Source organism: Malus domestica, chromosome 08 (assembly GCF_042453785.1).
Source record: "Malus domestica chromosome 08, GDT2T_hap1".
NCBI lineage: Eukaryota > Viridiplantae > Streptophyta > Magnoliopsida > Rosales > Rosaceae > Malus > Malus domestica.
This window is the reverse complement of record NC_091668.1, coordinates 21,873,848-21,890,048: the sequence shown is the minus strand read 5'-3', so window position 1 is coordinate 21,890,048 and position 16,201 is coordinate 21,873,848. Positions and strand designations below refer to the sequence as shown.

The window sequence follows — 16,201 nt, the reverse complement described above, 5'->3', positions numbered from 1 at the left end:
TGGACCCTACAAATAAACTATGTTAGCACGCTAACGAAACTTTAACGCATGAATAAAATTGATGAGTAACTATATAAATATAGATTAGATGACCAAATAGATGAGTTTGATAAAACAGACAAGACCGTAATAAAAAACGAAAAACCAAAAAACAACCCTTTATTTCGCTGATTGAGATCTTTTTACATCGAACGTAAATCTAGAGAATTATGATTTCATTCTGCTCCCGTGAAAAATCCTTACAAAACACAATACAAAAAAGCCGGCTCTCTTTTCCCGGCAAGTGGCTACCCAAACAAACAGCTCCCACCAAATATTTTCTAAAAAAAGAAGAATAAACAACGAAAACGAACAAATAAATAAATAGCGAAAAAAAATATTAAAGAGCAAAAACAACAAGTTCCTGAAACCAAAAGAAATCAACTTGGACGCCCCGTTCGTAAAATCGTCCCCCCTTTTTTTTCTTCCAATAAAAAATCTGCGTTTCTGTCTCGATTTTGCTTTCGATTTGGAAGAACGGGGTGTTTAGGTTTGAATTTCAATAAATAATCTGCAGATTTTGTAATTTAATTTTTTATTTCAGAGACATTTAGATGAGATATTATCAGATCAAATCTTAGAGATTACCGAGCGAAGAAAATCAAGGCAACAAAAAAAAAATGGAGAATATAATGAGCAAGCTTCGGAATTTGGATGCTTACCCAAAAATCAATGAAGATTTCTACAGTCGTACACTCTCCGGCGGCGTTATCACCCTCGCTTCCTCCATCGTCATGCTCCTGCTCTTCCTCTCCGAGCTTCGTACGTTTCCTTATTATTTTTTATATATATTGATATATGTAGATATGAATTTGTGCATGTATGTGTATGGTTGTTCTCTCTCTATGTGAAGATCTCCATGATTAGATGTTCATTTGGGGAATGAAGATCTGTTAATTTCTAGGGTTTGTTCTCTAAATTGTGTTTCTTTTTTGTTTAATAGGGAGTTTAGGAATAGGAGGAATTAAAGTGTTTGAATTTCTGAATTCCAAGTCGTGCAAGTCAACGTTTTGTCAATCCTGGTTGATCATCAAGGGATTTACAAAAATTATTGCTTGTGTCGAAATTTTGTTTTGCATTTTTTATACTGTTGTGTATTTTGTTTAATTGTGCGAGTGCAGGGTTATATCTCCATGCGGTAACGGAATCAAAGCTTGTGGTAGATACTTCTAGAGGCGAAACCTTACGAATCAATGTAATGTTTTTGTTTTTCCTTCCCAACAAGTGTCAAGTAGCTCCTATTCGATAACCTGATATCAAGGGCATTGCTTTGTTCCGTTCGTAAGAGGAACTTTTTTACAATGGTTTGAAAATGTTGTGGTAAACTCCAACTTTTTTGCTAAACTAATGGATGCATGTGCTTTTTGACGTTCACAATTGCAGTTTGATGTGACTTTTGCTGCCTTGCCTTGTTCTATACTAAGTCTCGATGCCATGGACATCAGTGGCGAGCAGCACCTAGATGTAGTATGTATCCCAATTGATCGGTGATAAGATATAACTTTTGCTCTGAACTCTCCCGCTATGCAGCCACACACCACCACTCGATGCATTCTGACTTGTATGCAATTTCTTGTTCTTGTGTACTTGCAGAAACATGACATTATCAAAAAAAGATTAGACTCCCATGGAAATGTGATAGAATCAAGGCCAGATGTTATTGGTGCACCCAAGGTAAGTATTACAATGTTGTATAGAGAAAAGAGAATCAGAACGTTTGCATTTGATACATCAACAAGTTAAAGTATTCTGTAATTACCTGGTGTATGGAGAAAAGAGAATCAGAATAGTTATTTTCTTCGATTCTGCAATTTCAATTTCGTAATAAATTGCATTAAGGATCTACATAATATCTATTTGTTTTTACTCGTCTGTCCTTCATTCTGCTCATACCTGTTTCTCCTTGACACAGATTGATAAGCCCTTACAGAGACATGGTGGCAGGCTTGAGCACAATGAGACATACTGTGGTTCATGTTATGGTGCAGAAGCGGTATGTTTGTTTGTCTGGATCGTTGTGCTAGATTTGTGTTAAATATAATGTGGGAAGTTGTTTCTGTTATAATGTTGGGAATGCTGAACTAGATAAGTGTCATCAGTCTACCCTGTAGATGTGTGTAAAGATGCTGATTATGATATCCAGCTGCGGTGTTGTAAATACAATGAATCTATTTGGAGATCCAATTGGATTGGATGTGTTATTCTGTAAATCAACTATGAACTAGAAAGATTCTCACCCACGTGTGTGCATTACAATGGAAGTTATGTGGAAAATTGGGTCACGGATGATAAGGGTGAGGTTTCTGAGAGTAAAAACTGGAAACTGATTGGAAGTTGGGTAGTGTTCAATTATCATGCTATCTTGTTTCTTAATCTAGTATTGAAGTGTTTAAAACGTCGGAAGTATATTGGGTTTTCATTCTCCTATATGTCCAACAATAGAGAGTTTATATAACAATATAGACAGACATGCCAATTCACTGCCTTAATAGACTGTAATAGGATACACAAAATAAACCTTTGCAATGCACTTCTATTTCACTGTCCTCTCTATATATAGTTCACTATCACTTAAGCTTGATCATGATTATATATAGTTCACTGTCACTATGACTTACACTTTGGGTGTTATGTTCAGTAGCTATGTTTGTCACTGGTCCTCCATCCACTGCTTTAGTTTCTCCATTGCGTTTCATTTCTCCTATGGGTTTCTGCATGCATGCAGACAATGTTTTCATTTTGATTTTCTGCTTCGTTTAATTTCTCCTATGGGTTTCTGCATGCGTGCAGACAATATTTTCATTTTGATTTTCTGCTGGAATTTTTTAGAAGCATTGTGATGATAGCTGAAATGTCCATCACAATTGAGAATCATTCTACACAGATATTTTGAGCAAAAGAAGTTTCCTTAGTTATGTATTTCTTATTTTTCTAATTCCATTTGTTTGTTTGTTTCTGTATTTTTGCAGGCTGACGAGGATTGTTGTAATTCATGTGAAGATGTCCGTGAAGCTTACCGAAAGAAAGGTTGGGCAATATCAAATCCCGATTTGATTGACCAGGTCAGCGAGCTCGAGATCTTGAATCCAAAAGAGCAGTCTTAAATGAGAAATTTTACTCTAAATTTAATCTTTTGCATTAAAATGAGAGGAAATTGGAGGATTGGTCCCTGAACTATGATCGAATTGTAGTTTTGGTCCTTAAACTTAAAATTCATTAGATTTGGGCCCTGAACTTAACAAAACGTAGAGCATTGGTCCCTTCATACTAACACCGTGAGATTTTCCGTTAGTTTGATGACGTGGTCTTTGTGGGCTCCATATTTTTGTTCACTAAATACCACGTGGCTTAAAAATTCAAAATAAAAATAAATACAAACATAAAGAAAGAAAGAAAAAAATACTAAAAATATAAAAGTTAGCTCTCTCTCTCCCATCTTCCCTTCTGCCTCGCCTCCTCCAAACCCCAGCCACACCATTGTCGCCCTCTCCAAACAACCAAAACAAAAGAAAGTTTCTAATCCAAATTTCGAACACGTCTCCCTTTGTAAACGAATTCACAATGACATCCATCCACGCTGTCTCGACAGGTAAGATTCAAGAATTTTGTGGGATGCGGGTTCGGGGTGTGGGTGAAGGCTGTGCTCCGTGGGCTACAGGTTGGGGTCGGCTGGGGAGTGGGGATTAACGATTGGGGGTTGGAAGTGGGAGGTTGGCAGGGAGTGTATCAAAGATTGAAGTTGAAGGGGTGGCCTGCGAGTGATGTTGGATAAGGTAGGCCTGCAATTTTTGTTGTAATTAGGTGAAACTAACATTTAAACACTTAACTAAAACTTAATAGAATTGGTAATGAAGGACTAACGCTCCACATCTTATCAAGTTCAAGGACCAAATAAAATGATTTTTTAGTTTAGGGACTAAAGCTACAATTCGAGGATAGTTAAGGGACCATTCCTCCAATTTTCTCTTAAAATGATCCCCTTTGTTTAAAAAATTTCCCTGGGCATGTCACATTTAGAAATGACGAGGTTTGATTTTGGAACCATTTAAAAAATGTCTAATTTCATTCATGTTATCATCTGAAACCATTTGTCCAAAACTTATCTCTGTCATATTCTACCTTTTACATGTCTCTCGAGTCCCTTACTATCATTATTTTACCCCTCCCCCTTTTCTGTCACCTGTAGTTACTAATTGCCACATCTTATAATTCTGTTCTTTTAACATTTCTAGTCTTTCTTATGTTATGTGTTTCACAACAGTGCAAAAGAGAAGGCTTTCTGCAAAGAATTAAAGATGAAGAAGGGGAAGGGTGCAATATATATGGATTCTTGGAAGTCAACAAGGTAGCTGGGAACTTCCATTTTGCACCAGGGAAAAGCTTTCAACAATCAAATGTTCATGTACATGATCTGTTGGCATTTCAAAAGGATAGTTTCAATGTAAGGCCTGATCACTAATTTTTTTTCTAATAAGAGATATTGGAAAATTAATTTATGAAAAAAAAAAATAGTTGCACCAATCTTCCCCAAATAAACATGAGAAAAAAGGTCTGATCCCTGATGTTTCTAGTTTTCTTTGTATATGTGGATAACGAAAATATAAGGAGAAGAGAGTGAGATCAAATTATCAAAGTTCCTAGAAATATACTTCCTAAAACTTTGTCCTGCATCTTTGGAAAAGTTTTGTAATTAATATATATTACATGATACAGATAAGTCACACGATCAACAGATTGTCTTTTGGAGACTATTTCCCTGGTGTTGTAAATCCTCTTGATGGGTATGTTTCCTCTCTTCATTATATATTCTAGTCAACCTTATTATTTCCAAACATTCAAATACTTTTAGGGTTTTTCTGTTTATTACATCCTATATATTGATATTATATATGCTTATAAATTGGTTTTTCAACCTTCAGTGTGCACTGGACTCAAGACAACCCAAGTGGGATGTATCAATACTTTATCAAGGTCTGTTTCCTGCAGAATGGCTCTTATATCTTTTGTATTATTTTCAATGTTATTATAATGTCTGCAGTTTATTTACATCCTTTCACCATGTTCAATAATCTTTCATACATATGTATATGCTTATACATAGCTACATTTATGAGCATGTACATGCACATGCGCACACACACAAAAAGAACGTGTATTAGAGTTAGCAGGGAAAAGGTTTAAACGGCAAGAGCAGCAGAAATCTACTGTTTAGATACCACGGCTTTTTTTCTTTAGATTTACATGTAAGAATTTCTAGACTATGGATGTGCTGTATTTTTGTAGATAAAAGAGAATTAGTTCTTTTTCCCCTTCATTGTTGCATAGCAATATATAGCATGATCCAGCTATATAATGTTTTGCATACCGCTATTGGAAAAAAAAAAAAGTTAATAATTAAAAAGTTAAGAGTTATTTCAGAACTTGCACATATTTGGTGTTGAATGATGACTCTGGTTCATCTAGCTGGCTATCTGCTTATTTCATTCCTTTGGCCCAAAACCTTGCGTTTTCACCTTTGAGTTGAGTCGCATATGAACTTAATTCTGTATGGATTACTAATATTAACAACCTTTTGTCGCTTATCTCAATTCCCCAATCAATCCTGATTACCTTGCTCTTATGTTTACCTGTATATGGTGTTATACTCTTTAAACATATTTATTGCACGTCTGCATATACATTCCAAAGAGGGAAAACAAGTTCTGAGTGAACTTATTTACAGCTACTATTTGTCTTCCATCTGAAATAGTTGCCTTTTATTGTTGGCCACCTTTGTTGGATCAATCTATTTTTCTGCCAAGGAATTTAACGATCGTTTTTATTTTGCAGGTTGTACCTACTGTGTATACAGACGTGAGTGGGCACACTATACAGTCAAATCAGGTGCAGTAAACTCGAATTAAGCAAAGATTAAAAGATGATGCAATTTCTAAGCTTTGTCTTTTACCAGTTGAATATAATGTCTTATGTTCTAATAATTGGAATTTGCAGTTCTCTGTGACCGAACATTATAGGGGTACAGAAATGGGCAACCTTCAGTTCCTTCCTGGAGTGTTTTTCTTCTATGATCTTTCTCCTATAAAGGTGGATTTTGTTTTCATTCTATTCCATAAGCTAGTTCAAGAACTAATGTTAACGATAATTCATATCTTTTGCGCTCCTTCTGTTGAAGTTGAACCTATATTCTTATGCGGCTGACTTGGATGTTGCAGGTAACTTTCACGGAGGAGCATATTTCATTCCTGCACTTCCTGACAAATGTTTGTGCCATAGTCGGAGGTAATGACTAATTACCAATTTTCATCTCCCATCTTTGATTGTTTCTATTGACAGAGTTTCCATCTTTTTTGTTTTTCTTTACTTTTAATGTCTTTTGTGGATTTTGAAGTTACATTGTCATTTATCTGTTGATTATTTATCCACCGTTTTAGCATTCGTCGCTAGTCATCAGTCATCTTGAACTGAACCTGTTGCAGCATATGCTGGATTTCTTCGGCCACCGTTATAAATAAGTTGTGATGCATGTACTCTTTTTATCATTTTCATTTCTGTTTTTCAGGTGTTTTTACAGTTTCGGGGATACTAGATTCATTTATATACCATGGCCAGAAGGCAATCAAGAAGAAGATGGAAATTGGCAAGTTTAGTTGAGCGGTTCTATTAGCATATGGTGCTGCTCCATTTGTTTGGTCCGCCTGTCAACGACTTTGTGCGCGACAGAATCGATCTAGGAAAGAGGAAGCTTGTAGTGCACTCTCATGACCATGTGGTTGGGCAGAGGCATCATCGTTTAATCGGTGACGTAAAAGAACTAGGTTGACATTCCTTAATTCAGACATATGCCAAATGCCCACAATGTTAAAACAGTTTTGTAATCGCTAAATCGTGATGTGAATCTCTGTTTGAAAGCCGAAAGAAGGGCTTCTTCGTTTCCTCCGGGACATTCGATTCTCAATGGAGATCCAGGCACTTTTACTCCCTCCCGAATTAATCTCTCGTTTTCTTTTCCTTCTTCCGACATTCGACGATTTCGAACTCATAGTCCTACTCTTTTTTTGGGGTCTTGGTTAGTGGTTACTTGTCTTGCTCTTTGGTTTGGTACTAATGTTTGATTGACAGATAAAATTAGTGAATACAAATTATTGCGGATTGTGTATTCCTCAAAAGCATGGATAGGATTTGCATCTGGTTAAAACTAAAACCAATGTGTATAATAGCAACTAAACTCATGAGATCCATATATTACGCTCAACAATTAAATTCACCTGTATTCAATTAAACTCACCTGTATTCAAATCAAATTTTTCGGTCCGTTGCATGAGTTATATTTCAAGTTTATAAGAATCAAACTCAAAATGTTCCGATCAATGTGGAGTGCCTCGAGTCAATATAAGCCTCCCACAATCATTTGTGTTTGTAAATGGCATTTTGAGTCGGACATTAGGAACTGTGATAACTGCATTCTTAAATCTCTGACATTCATTTGTTTCGTGTTTTCTCATACGAGCTATACTAAAGGACATGAAATCAAACACAAAATCTCAAATGCATTACAAACTTCTTAGGTTTAGATAAAGGGTTTTGAATTCCACATGACGCGTTTATAAACTTTTTTAGAATGTTTCGACAATGATCAAGATCTACTAACTAAACAATTCAAAATACAAAAGATACGAATAATTCCAAAACATAAGACAAGGACAGAAACCGCGTCGGCAGCACAACCAATGTCCATAAAAAATTGGAGCATTTTGTAATTTAATTGTTGAGATTCTTGCACAAAGCTTATCCGCAGAGGCAATTAGATCTAATCACCTTTAAACACCTTTTAACCCTTCACGGCAAAATGCCAAAACCATTCAAATCATCCAGAATAACCTTTGCACTGTTTCCACTGCCCCATTTCATACACCTTTCCCCCTTTTTCTATTCAAAGATGCTATTGCTTTCGAATCATATGTAAATCGCACAAATATTATCTTGTTTTCAATAGAAATGACAACTATCCGCTCTCTTTTTTTCATCTTTACGCACATTTTTAATTATGTATGTTAATTTTGTTTGATTTATAAAATTTAATATCAAAACATATACAGGTAAGTGAAAGAACAAATAAAAATAGTCATTTTTTTGTGAGTAAAATTTTATGAACACACAAAACAGACATACTTGTTAACACTCTTTAATAGAGGTGAACATGTGTATTAGACGAGATGAACTTGTATGATACAGATACACTATCACGGTAACACTCAAGCCACTAATGCGAGGACATGTGAGAAGAACTAATACATATCCTCATACCGTGACGTTGTATTTGTATCTTATAATTTCTTGTATTAATAGCTATCACCTCTTACTTTTATAGACGGCCTCATTTGGTTCCAAATGCCCCCAGAACTAATACATATCCTCATACCGTGACGTTGTATTTGTATCTTATAATTTCTTGTATTAATACCTATCACCTCTTACTTTTATAGACGGCCTCATTTGGTTCCAAATGCCCCCACCGACTTTTTCTTTTCGTCCTTTTTTCACTTTTTTCTGTGCATTTTTGACCTTCTAAGGTTGTACAAAATGCAGGGTTGGAAGGATTGGAAGGAAGGATTGGAATAAAGATGGATATAGGGACATCCAAAGAATAAGAACAAAGTGTTTTTTTCTGCCTAAAGTTTTAAGCAGCAGCCGTGTTTTTAAATTATGGAGGCATCAAGCATGATTGTTGTGGATTGTTTTTTTTTTCTTTTCAAAAAAATGGACCAGTTGGTGTCTTCGTTTTAGCAGTCCACCATTTTTAGATCGAAAAGTTTCACAGAGGCATTGCAGCCTCTTTTTGACCATCATCATTGTGAATTGTCAATCGTACGTATCAATGAAAGAAAATGAAGGATCAAAGCTTCTCTCTTTATTTGTTGCTACAATTATTAACCTACATGCAAATATTTGTGTTCATGGGCGACTAGGATACATTTGGCTATGCTAGGGTTTAGTTACATGTGAGACTCATTTTACACAAACTGGTTTCGGTAAAATTTCTCTACAAAGAGAGATACCTTTTGTTTTCTTTACCCGAAAATAGAATGGTTGAAAAACTTACTATCGTTGGATTGTTACTGTTACGACCAGTAATGCCCACTTTCGTAAATAGGGCGATAATTATTGTCGATTTTTCTCATTTGACCATTATTGAGAAAAGAAATCTACAATGATGAAGTCAGAACTAACTAGTCACCAATTTATGTTCCGACCGTGGTAGCAAGAATTTGTCGTTTTTAGTTTTGACAAATTTGTATCTACAAAACAATCAACGCCTTTAATCAAGGACCTAAGCCTGACGCCGATTCTTAAAAACTTAACTAACCCTAATCACATTCAAAAGACTTTTGACTAAAATAAATTATTTAATTGTTGGGCGGTTACGGCTACAACCAATAATATTTTTATGGTAAATATGACTGTAATTATTGATGTTCTTTCATATTTTGACCTATATCAAGAAAAGAAATCTACAATGATAAAGTAGTAACAACGAGCCACCAATTCATATTATTGTTGTTTTTTTTTTCACATTTGACTGCATAGTAATATTCTACTCTACGAGCCCAACTTAAAAACTTAACTAACCCTAATTACATTCAAAAGAATTTTGATCGAAAAGAATTGAAAATCTTCCCTATCCCTACGAGATACCGTTATGACCAATAATGTTTTTCATTTGTGGTAAATATGGCAGTAATAATCGATGTTATTTCATATTCGACCACTATCGAGAAAAGAAAGTAACAATGATGAAGTTGGAACTAACTAATCACCTATTCATGTTATTGTTGTTTGACTACGCAATAATATTCTACTCTACGAGCCAAACTCAAAAACTTGACTAACCCTATTACTAGGGGTGGGTTCAAAAAACCGAAAACCAAACCGAACCGAAACCGAAAAAACCGAACCGAACAAAAAAACCGAACTGAATTCTTTTGGTTCGGTTCGGTTCGGTTTTAGTGATCTAGAAACCAAACCGAACCGAACCGAACCGAATTAATTAAATTAAATTAAATTTTTTATTTAATTATTTGTTTTGGGTATTATTTTCTAAACCCAATTTGTAAGTTAAAATGTGCTAAACCCAATGTGTTGCCAAACTTTAAACTCAAAATATTAAAAAAATGCCTATAAAAACTCTAAACCCTAACCTATTATTTCTCCCTCATATAAGGTTTCGGAACCAAACCACCTCCTGAAGTACCTACATTCATCTTCATAGCACTGTCTACTTCAGCCCCAGCTTTCTTTTCCAAATCTACTCTCTTATAACATGTAACAGAATCCATAAACATTTATTTCGGGTAGATTACTTGCGTAATTTGTGATGGAAAAGAATCCAACACACACTAAATAAATTCACCCACGCATTACTTTTACTAATCAAGTTGTCAACATGTAGTTACAAGCAAACAACCCTGATCTTTGAACAACATCATACAATTTAACTTTTCTAAGTCATTTGTACGATTTTTGTGTTGTGAGGTTGTTAGTTTGGACTTTGGAAGACTTGATTGATGATTTTAGTTCAACTTTAAATGTTTATTTTCATTGTCTTTGATTCTAGTTAGAATGTTTATGTTATGATTGTGTTGGAGATGTTAAAATTTTAAATTTTAATGTCTTTCATTTTTTGAAAAAAAAAACAAAACAAAAAACTGAAAAAAAAATGAACCAAACAGAAATTTCGGTTTGGTTTCGATTTTGACAAAAAACCGAACCGATTTGAACCGAACCCATCCCTACTAATTACATTCAAAAGAATTTTGATCGAAAACCGAAAGGGCTGAAAATCTTCCCTACCCCTAAGCAGCTACCGTTATGGTGAATATGTTAGTAATTATTGATGTTCCTTCAAATTGGACCACTATAGGGAGAAAAGAGCTTCAATTGATGAGATAGTGCTAACTAGTCAGCAATTCATGTTACCACTGTTTTTTTCACACATAAATTAGACATCAAATTCAACATATATATTACATCGTAATCACCAATTATGTGAGCCGAACCGAACCAAAGGCTTGAGAACTTCCAAACACTGGCCTTTCACCCCGAACTCAAAGGGTTGAAAAACTTCCTTATTACTAGACGATGGAAGTAACCAGGCCCTTTATCGAAAAGGATTCCAATTTTTGGAGAGAATAGTTGTAGGACCCACTGCAAAAATTCAATTTAATCCGAAACCATTTGTCTATTAATTATCACATTGAAATTTCATTGTTTCTTGTATAACAAAGTGTTTATCAATTTCTTTGCACTCAATTAAATGTCTCAAATATTTCTAATTTTGTTAATATTTTTCAAGGATGATCTATGAGGTTCAACTTGAAAATAAGAAAGTTCGGTTCGTCGAAGTTCAAGGTAATGTGGGCCTACAACTAACTCATTTTTTAGGGAAAAAAATAACTGAAAATCTCTTACCTTAAAGGAGGTAACCACAAATGAGAAGCAAGGCAAAATGAATTGGTTCACTAGTCACAATTCAGGATAGGCCCGTGACTCACTCGCCAGTCAGTAGAGCAACCAGAAACAAAACCTTTCCAGATTCTTAGCCATCACACTATCTTAAAGTTGAGACGCCTCCATCCAACTCATGACTCCCTACTCACTCAACATCACATGTTCTTCAATTATCTTCCCCATTTTGTGCCCACAAATCCATTACGAATCTATTCTTTTCGACACAAAATCTACACCTCCAAGCTCCTCCCCAAACATATCCATCACAAAACTATCTCCATGACACCGGAATGCAGGGAGTAAGTGTTTTTGTAGTAAGTGTTTTGCTCGACTACCAAAAAATAAGTCCCAACTCTTCGTGTTCCTCACAAAATTTTGTGCTTACGATTAGACCTGTTTATATTGCAAGCAAATCAACTGGTCTTTTAGCCAATACCAATCTATTATATTGACCAATATATCAAATAGATATTTTTATACAACTAGATAACTAAATGAACAAATCTTGCAGGACAATTGCAAAATGTACTAAATCTTGCGGGATAATTGCCAGAAGTAAGAAAAATAAAACACAAGTTTTTAATGTAAGAAATACAAACACCAAGAGATTGAAATACTTAGAAGAGAATTCATACATATACATATATATATATATATAAAGGAAGTTGAATCATTCATGGTGTAGCTAGGAAAAAACCAGCTGAACATGGTGAAGACTTTTTACATGATACTTATATTAACATAATAAAACCCAATTCACCCAACTAAAACCCTAATTCAAATGCAGCTCTGCAAATGCCAAAAACTTGATTGCAGCAACCACTATAAACCCTATTCAACTTACTCAATTACTTAAAAGACTGATGACCAGACTAAAACATACTCGATTACAATTTAACATGATTGATAAACACTCAGTAACTGAGGATCGAAGCCCAATCAATCTCGGACGGATACTTCTCCAACACGGAACTGCTCTCGGAAGCGCCGCTGTTCTCCCATGGCTCCATGGAGTCGCAGAAAGTCAGATCAGACAGCGGCGAAGACCCGGCAGACCCCTCGCTATCAGTCGTCACCGGCGACGAGGTTTCAACCTTGACCGCTAAAGTCACCGGCTCCGGCTGTCGGCTGGCGGCGGAGGACCTCTTGGCTGGCTTCCCCGACTTGCCCTGTTTCTGAGTTTCGGCCAAGCCTTCGCAGATGGCTTGAAGCTTGGCGTCGACTGAGGAATGCAGAGGCTTGTACTCGCCGAACTCGCCTCCGACGACGGACCCGTTGTGGCGGAGGTGCGGGAAATTGAGCCTGGCGAAGTCGCCTCTGAGCTTGTACGCCGCCTTGTCGTAAGCCAAAGCGGCTTCCTCCGCCGTGTCGAAAGTTCCGAGCCAGAGCCTGGTTCGGTTCTTAGGGAGCCTGATCTCAGCGACCCATTTTCCCCAGTGGCGTTGCCTTACACCCCTGTAAAGCTTGGTGGGTTTCGGCGGCGAACCAGCCGAGCCCACCTGCTTCATCGGGATGGGCTTGGGGCTGAGGAAGCTGAGGGTACGAGACGTCGTCTGAGAAACTTGTTGGTGGTAGTTATCCCAAGAGATTTGGGGCTGTTGGGGTTGGGATTGAGACTGGATCTGAGCTTGGATCTGGTGGATCTGGGAGGAGGTGAGGTGGTTCAGCCCGATTGACGGCGGTTGCTGCTCAAAGAACCCATCTGAAAACACTTGGGTCATAGAAGAGGGGGAGCAACCGTCGTGGTAGAAATTGGGCTGGTTTGGGAAAGAGAGGAAGTCGTAGGAGGTAAAGGGGAAAGAAGGGAGGAGAGGGGCGGAGGAAAAGGAAGGAGAAGCGGTGGTGGTGGGAAGGGAAGACGGCGGCGATGAAGAAACACTTTTCATAAAAGGCTCAAGTGCTTCCATCAGCTCACCTCTAAAGGGATCTGATGATGAGTGAAGAGCTGATCTGCAACTGTAGAAATCCATTGTAGCTGCCATGCCTCCAAAACACACACTCAAATCACAAAATTAAAACTTTTTAGATAACACGAGAAATTAATTAATCTACAAATCAACCTGTTTCTTATCAAAATTAAAGAACAGGAGGTGGGTTTTTCACAGAAAATTAAGAACCCGAAAAAGAAAATGGGAAAAGAGATTTCAAATAATCAACCTCTTTTACTCCCAGAAAATCAAACAAAAACCAACCTTGAGGGACCAAAAATTAACCCTCTAAACTGATTTTTCCAAACCAAAAAATAATATTATAATTTAGCTAAAAACTGAGAAAAAAATAATTATACAAAACCTGGATCTCGATTCTGAAAACACCTGGCTTTCGACTGAAAAATCCTTCTAAGTTTGCTTTTTCTTTTTATGTTATTTCCAAAAAACAAACCCAAAAATCATAACTCTTTGAAAGACAGATGATTAACAGAAAGGGATTCAGAGAAGCGGGGATTACAGAGATGGGGGGGAAGAACACACAAATTAAACCAGAAGATTAATCGCTCTTAACACTCTCAACACTCTGCTTTGCTGCTAAACTTTTTTTTTTTTTTTTCACTCCTCACTTTGTTTTTTCTCTGCAGGGGCATCTCCTCCTCTGTTATATAAGGGCCCTGGGGGATTAATTACCTTCGTTAATCACGTCGTTAATCCCAATTATCTCTCTGTAAGCCCCACTTGCTCTTTTTTAAATTTTCTGCATCCCTCTCGAGTCTGCCGCGCGTTCTGTTCGTGACGTAGGGTCATTCAATGAATGGGGTCTGGGCCAATGGATGTCTGCCACGTACAGGTTCTGTGCTTAGAGACGGACACCTGTCATTTTCCCACCGGCACCTGTCGGTGGACTCGCGGTTAGTCTTGGTCTTGGCATAAATTTGTCGCCTATCTTGTTGAATATTTTTTGACGCGTTCACACCTCTGACTTTCCAAAATGTTTAAGCACTGACAAAAAAATAAAATAAAATTCATCTCACTTTTTTTTTTGGAGGAACTAGCAATATTACATGGTCTAGTTGATCTCATAATAAATTAGTAATAATATAATTCAAATTTATTTTTAATAAGAATTTAATTCAAGACATCTTACTTACAAATGAAGAAAAATACTACAAAAATGTAGTATTAATTGACAAAAATAAATATATCATTGAGTATGAAGAAGCATTAAGGCGCCTACCTCTCTGCCTAAAATGCAATATTCTACAGTAGTTTAGTCCTCATCGTATGCATTTGTGATATAGACTATTTGATTATGGTAAGAGTTCATTTTTATGCATTTTAATTAGAATATTCCTACTTATAAATTAAAATAATTTAACATAAATTGTCGTTCTTGACTATTGAATATTGATCAACTCGAAATCTTGAATCAATTTTCGATAAGAATGTGAATATGAACTATAAGTCAACTTTATCAATCTTCTATATTGATTGGTTGATGTGTATTACTCTTAAACAATAGTTCCATATGAGCATGATAAATTGTCATTTAACAATTTTCATGATTTGTGTAACAGAAATGATTTGTTAATTCTTCTTTTTGTTTATGTCTTCTGATTTTTTTTTATTAAATTGATTCCAACGACGAATAATTAGTAACTCTATAAGAGTTCTCGTTAATCAACATCTCTTGACAATTAATAAAACAATACTACCTTAACTATACCAATATAAGTGATTAGCAACCATTAATTATAATAAGTTTCGAAACATATCTCCTGACTAGGGGTGGATTTTTTTGCCAAATTGTCATGCCAACCGAATTACCAACCGTGCCATACCGATTTTGTACCAAATTTTTTGTGCCAATGGTAATGGTACGGTATTGTACCGTACCGAAAGTTCGTGGTACGGTATTGGTAATGGATACCATTACCACGGTATTACCGTACCGTACCAAAAATATAATATAATATATAATATAACACATATTTATAAATTATAATATATATTTATAATATTCTAGAAGTTCAATGTCTTCTCCAAAAGCTTCGACATCTTAAACTTGAAGAATTGATCAATGAATTTTACCTTTTGAAGTTTAGTTTCAATTTTCATTTAGTTTGAAACTTTAACTTCTATTTGGATTGTTAACTTCTATTTGTTTTGGTTGGTAACTTCTATTTGGATTGTAAGCTTAATTTTCATTATGAATCTTGATGCATCATTTGAATTATTGTGTGTGTGAATTGTGAATGATGAATAATAGATGAATTTAGGCTACAATTTATGAGATATCAGCAGCTAAGGTGAGGTTTAAGTTAAAGAGGTGAGTCTTGTTGTAGTGCCATAGTGGTGCTTTATGCTTCTGTTGAATAATCAACCGGTACTGCTAAGGTGAGGAAGTAGACCTTTATGTTTCCATTTTTTGTTTCATGCTTAGAATTTCAAGTAATTCATCAACATTTCATGCGGCTGTAAATCCATTTGAAGGTGGAAATCCGAAATCCATTTGGGCACTTGTTATGAGAATTTTCTTCTGTCTATGCATTTGTTTATATATCTTTGTCTTATTACAGAGGCACAAAATATGAAATGTTGAACAAAGCAAAAACAGATTTTGTCTTAAAATAAAGTGGCAATTACCATTGTCATACCATGACAACCGAACATTTGGGAATACCGAACTTTTGTATACCGAAAGTTTGGTATGGTAATGGTAATAG

General features: G+C 35.9%; 2 protein-coding genes across 2 annotated transcripts; one reads left to right on the top strand and one right to left on the bottom strand.

Moving 5' to 3' along the window:
• Positions 1-232: 232 nt before the first annotated feature.
• Positions 233-7,195, top strand: LOC103441638 (uncharacterized). The gene is made up of 13 exons (XM_008380325.4): positions 233-801; positions 1,161-1,234; positions 1,423-1,506; positions 1,633-1,713; positions 1,952-2,032; positions 3,009-3,101; positions 4,301-4,480; positions 4,753-4,820; positions 4,959-5,010; positions 5,869-5,922; positions 6,031-6,123; positions 6,252-6,318; positions 6,599-7,195. Exons 1-13 carry the CDS (start codon positions 660-662, stop codon positions 6,688-6,690), a joined length of 1,161 nt encoding a protein of 386 aa, XP_008378547.1. The 5' UTR covers positions 233-659; the 3' UTR covers positions 6,691-7,195.
• A 4,999-nt stretch (positions 7,196-12,194) lies between these two features.
• Positions 12,195-14,182, bottom strand: LOC103441637 (ethylene-responsive transcription factor RAP2-4). Its single transcript, XM_008380323.4, has one exon. It carries the CDS (start codon positions 13,524-13,526, stop codon positions 12,459-12,461), a length of 1,068 nt encoding a protein of 355 aa, XP_008378545.3. The 5' UTR covers positions 13,527-14,182; the 3' UTR covers positions 12,195-12,458.
• Between the last annotated feature and the right edge of the window lie 2,019 nt (positions 14,183-16,201).